General features: G+C 43.0%; 1 protein-coding gene across 1 annotated transcript; it reads right to left on the minus strand.

The window, feature by feature from the left end:
• Positions 1 to 3,607: 3,607 nt before the first annotated feature.
• LOC128574189 (endoplasmin-like) lies at positions 3,608 to 4,199 on the minus strand. Its single transcript, XM_053574843.1, has one exon. It carries the CDS (start codon positions 4,197 to 4,199, stop codon positions 3,873 to 3,875), a length of 327 nt encoding a protein of 108 aa, XP_053430818.1. The 3' UTR covers positions 3,608 to 3,872.
• Between the last annotated feature and the right edge of the window lie 932 nt (positions 4,200 to 5,131).

The raw sequence follows: 5,131 nt of genomic DNA on the forward strand, positions 1-5,131 counted from the left end.
TGCTTTGAGCCCACTACTTGTAAGAGGAAACCAAGAAGGGAGAGTCCTTTTCTATTGCAAGGTGGGATTTGGATGTAACTGGAAGCAAATACAACAGATTTTCAACAATAATAATAATCTCTTGGGTTTTCTTATTATTAATATTAAGTCATGGCTGTGTACATTAATGCGATTTGTTGACTCAGGTGCCTGAAAAGGTCAGGGAGCAAGACTGTCCTCAGGCAGTAGGGTTCAAAATGCGGCTTAAGTGATGCCATCAGTTTTATTTTTCTATTCATTTCTTGGCTCTTACTCTGGGCTCCATTCACTCTAAGACAGTGTGTCTGGCAAGCTCATAGCTACAGTCTCTAAGCTTGAGGAGAAGGAGGTGGGAGTGGGCCCTGGGAAGGGAGCTTGAGGTGGGAGAAATCAGCTGGAGGCTCCAACATCCAGGGACAGAGCAGCCACCAGCCTGGCCTCCCACTGCTTATCCCTTCTCATTTTAGATCCCTGTACCTTCATTTCAGTTCAGTTACTGTCACACTCCAGAACTTATCACCAGAAATACCCTGCCATCTGAAAAATACAGTCTGACATTTAACCCTTTATCTTTCTCATTTACACCCTCAAAACGCCAATTCTTCCTCCTATTCAGGAAGGACAAGCCACTTTAAACTTTCTCCCTGTCTATTCAATAACTTTTTGCCTTTATTTCCCCCCCCCTCCAAAGAAAATTCCACTAATCACAAACCTGTATAGCTCCACTCGGAACAGCCTACCTTAGTCTCCTTTCATCTTTCTTGCCTGCAAAAATCCAACTTTCTACCTTTTCTAGACCTGCCTTTTAAAAAGAGGCTGATTCCCTTTGGGAAAATGACACAATTAAGAGCTTTCATGCCGCTTAATTCATCATCTGTGACTTATGGCCAGTTCCAACACCTCCTAAAAACAATCCACTCATTCCTCCAGCGATGACTTGGCGCTAGGCAGTCTCCTCGGCGCTAGGCAGTCTCCTCAGCACTGGGACACACTGAAAAGGAAAGAAAGCCCAGTCTATGCAGGGTACAGGACCGTCATCTTAGTTATGTCTCTCCCTGATCTACTCAAGTTATGTCTCTCCCCTATTTCACTCCCCTCAACTTCTCCATCCTCCTCATCCACAAAGGAATGAGAAGTCAACCTATAAAAACTTCTCATCATGAAACTTGTATCAGGTGGCACCTGTGGCTCAAAGGAGTAGGGCCTGGCCCCATATACTGGAGGTGGTGGGTTCAAACCCGGCCCCCCAAAAAACTGAAAAAAAAAAAACTTCTCCAATTTTAATATCAGGTGTACCCAGATCAAGTAGAATGATTTTGAAGTATTTCTTCTTTTTCTATTGTCTACAAGATTTGGCATGATCTGTTTTTCAAAATTATCTTTTACTTTTATTTATGAATATTAGTTGTCTATTTTTTGAGACTGAAAAAAAAAATAAGAAGTTAACTGATGACTCCATACTGAATCTCAGAATCAAAACATACCATAATAGACATATTCTTATTTGACAACGTGAATGTTGCTTTCTTTGCATTATTATTATTATTATTGCTTAATATTTCGATGTAGCAATTGTCTGATTCCTTTTCTGAATGTATTTATGTTCCTTCGTTCTTTAGAAGGTTTTTGTTTTTAGTCCTCATTTTAAACATTGTTATTGTTATTAAAATGAAGCCTTTTTAATTTTGTGAAGGCACAAAAAATGGAAACCTAATAAATACATGTATATGTAAAAAAAATTTAAAAACCTGCTAAGTGGGGAACGCCTTGCTCCTGTCCCTCCCTCGCTGTTCGCTCCCCCTGCGCCGACTCCCCGCAGATGCCCCTTCTTCTCCCTCATGCGCCCTCCCGCCCTCGGTCGCGGACTCACAGCGCCTCCCCAGCGTGGCAGTATCGGCTTCACACTCTGCCTGGCACTCTCGGGCCCTGTGTCCCCGTCGCTGCTCGGCGCCCGGCACTTGGTAACCTGCACCTGGACGGGCGGAGCCGAGTCTGCAGGAGAAAAAAGGCCGGGCGATCCGGGCGGCACCGGCGGCGCGGCGGCTTTTGGGCTTTATAACGGCGGTGGTGGCAGCTGCAAGTCTCACTCATTTCCGGCGTCCGGCTCTGTCCCCTTGGCTTCCGGAAGACGAGTGGAGACAGACTTCATAGACATGGTGCTGGCGAAAGCCGCGAGGGACCTCCCGCTCCCCGCTTTTGTGTGTCACTTCCGGCGGTAGGCGGCGCCTGCGCCTCGCAGACCCTCAGCCTCCCGCCTCCCGCCGGGCGCGGCCCCGCCCCGCTGCCGCCTCGGACCGCGCGGGGTGCGCCCCCAACAGGCGCTGTGCGCGGGCGGTGACCAGAGTCATCAGAGCCACAGCGCCGACCACTGTAGGCAGACCCATTTGTCACGCCCTCGGAGATCAGGTCAGCAGAACAGGGACCCTCCAGCAGGGACGACCTAGGTCTAGAATAGCACAGGAACTCTGTGGTACCCTCTTCAGGGGCGCGGGGATCCACGCATTTGTTGAGGACCCTAGGACTTGTCCGAATACCCTGTGAAACTGCACCCCTGTTTGTCTTAAGAAGTGGAAGGGAATCCTTTTCAGGGTTGTGTCCCTTTTTAGAAAGAAGTTTACTGAAGCCCCCAATTTAAGATGGTTCAACTTAAGTCAGCTAAAGAGTCTTTAGACCAATTTATAATCTGTACGCCCTGGCTTTGAGATGTCCCTTCTTTTGGGACCAAACCAATGTATGCCTTCCATGTATTGATTTATAACTTTACCTGCAATTCCTGTCTCCCTAAAATGTATAAAACCAAACTGTAACTCCACCAGAGTTGCTCAAGGCTTCTTGGGTGTGGCTTCAGGCTTCTTGAGTATGGCTCTAGGTCATCGTACTCAAATTTTGCTCAGAATAAATCTCTTTAAATTATTTTATGGATTATGGCTTCTTTTCCATCGACAATGTTATTATACACTTTCATAAATAACCTTTTTGTGATAACATTCTATTAACTTGGTAGAGCATCCTACTGTATGTTGACTTTTGAATAGGTCATGATTTTTAAAAAGTTAATATTTTGCTTATCTCATTTGCTCATAATTGTCCTTGCTTATAAGCTGTCCTATTACAAGCAGCCTAAAGCCTTTTCTCAGTTCATTTCTGGACAGTCTTTCACCTACTTCTTTTCTTTTTCTTCGGTTTCCTTTGATCAGTTACCAACTCATGTAGTTAGCTTTTCAGCACCAAATTAATTCTCTTAAGTTTCAAGCCAGTGAAACCACCTGTTTCCTGAACATCCTGCATGTAAAATCTTCCAAACTTACCGTTTTGAACATTGTCTTTCTCAGCTAGCAACCTGCTCTTCCTCTGATAGTTCCATTAACAATTAGTAGCATTGTCACAACCAAGCTAGAGACAGGAGAGCTGGTCTGCACTCCTCTCTTCATTTTCTCCACAGCTACTTGGCTACCATGTGCATGAGATGGAAAAATATGCTGGGTGAAGAAATCCTGGAGTTCTCACAGTTCAGTACACTCGCTCCAAGGAGATGTAAGATCCTTCGGGTTATGAGCTGTGTTTTTGAGATTCATTTTTTTTCTTTTTAATTTGGGGTCTTTTTTATTTTTATACACATGACAAGATTTTACACCAAGAATAGTCAGTTAAATAGTACAAATTTACATTCAAGAAGAATGTTAAAAAAAATTCAACTAAAAAACCCACTTCTTCCTGTGACCCACAATCCCAACATTTTACAGTGCAGGGGAGGAAGAGACTGGGGGTAGCATCCAGAACAAGTCTCTCCCAAAAGAAATGACTTAAATTTCACATTCCCTCTTCACACAGGATCCAAATGGTTAAAGTATAATTTACAACTCATCTTTTTCAGCTGTAGATTCCTTTGCTGTTTCTTGTTCTTCTTCCTCAGTCCCTGCGTCCATGTCTTCTTCCTCGTCTTGCTCTGTGTCTTCTGTTGTTTCTTCAGGTTCTTCTTCGGGCTCTTCTTCCACCTTTGCGTCAGGGTCAATGTTTAAGCTGAGGCGAAGCATTCTTTCTATCCTATCTCCATGTGCTTTAGTGTCCGGTAAAAGGTACCCTGACCGAAGTGTCGCTGTTTCAAACAAAACCACAGCAAGATCCAAAACTGTTTTGTCATCTTCATCTTCCTTTATTGCATTAGTAGTGCACATTTCCATTCTAAGTCAGTATTAAGACATTTCCCTTATTAACTATACCATTCAAAAACAAAAACAAATATTTCATTGCACATCAAATTTTCTATTTACCATTTGCATTTATACATAGACCCTTGGTTTCTTATTCAGTTCAATAAATGCTACCAGCATTTAGTTTGGTGCCCAGAGTATCACAGATTTAGGTAGTTATTTTAATTAGACTTTTGTATTCTTTTGATATATTTCTATTGTTTCTTAGTTTCTAACACAAAAATATATTTCAGCTTATCGGATACTTTGTCCCTGTATCTGTTCAGGCATTTTTCTGAGTAGTCCTCATTCCTTTAATGGAGAATGGTATTTAGAAGTCAAGGTCAAGGTGCAACTTGTACTCATTATTATTAAGGTATAATGGCTTGTAAGGCCTTTCAGTGAACAGAGTTAAGGAACATGTGTGTACACACACACACAGACACACACACGCATACATATTTATAGGTTTTGTATCTATATATGTTGAAAATCATGAGTTCCCACCCTTATCTCGAATTGCATGCTATACTACAAGGTTCATTTTTAGTATTTCAGGTGAGTAATTTATTTCTCCAACTATCAGAAATATGTATGTTTACATATTTAATTAATCCTCCTGTCTATAGGTATCTCTTACTGCCACCACTGTCCTTTTCAGGTGTGGATGTCCTCCTCTGCTCACTCCGGCTTAGACATCAATGTGCCTGGCAGCTGCGTTATGTAGACACGCTCCTCAACCCACCAGGTATCCAACACCTTACATCAAACAAGCCTTCTATGCCAAGCCCCTCTTCACCCTACTTGGGCTCTGACACTCTGTTCTGAGACACTACAACACTCCCCAAGTGCCCCCTTTTGTGAGGCTGCCAATTTTGCTTGGCTCACCTTATAGCTATCAGATTGAATTATTCAGAAAGGGA

The sequence above is a fragment of the Nycticebus coucang genome, chromosome 21 (genome assembly GCF_027406575.1).
Source record: "Nycticebus coucang isolate mNycCou1 chromosome 21, mNycCou1.pri, whole genome shotgun sequence".
Lineage (NCBI taxonomy): Eukaryota > Metazoa > Chordata > Mammalia > Primates > Lorisidae > Nycticebus > Nycticebus coucang.

Excerpts from the sequence above, each read along its gene's own strand:
- LOC128574189 (XM_053574843.1), bottom strand. The coding sequence starts at position 4,199 with ATGGAAATGTGCACTACTAATGCAATAAAGGAAGATGAAGATGACAAA.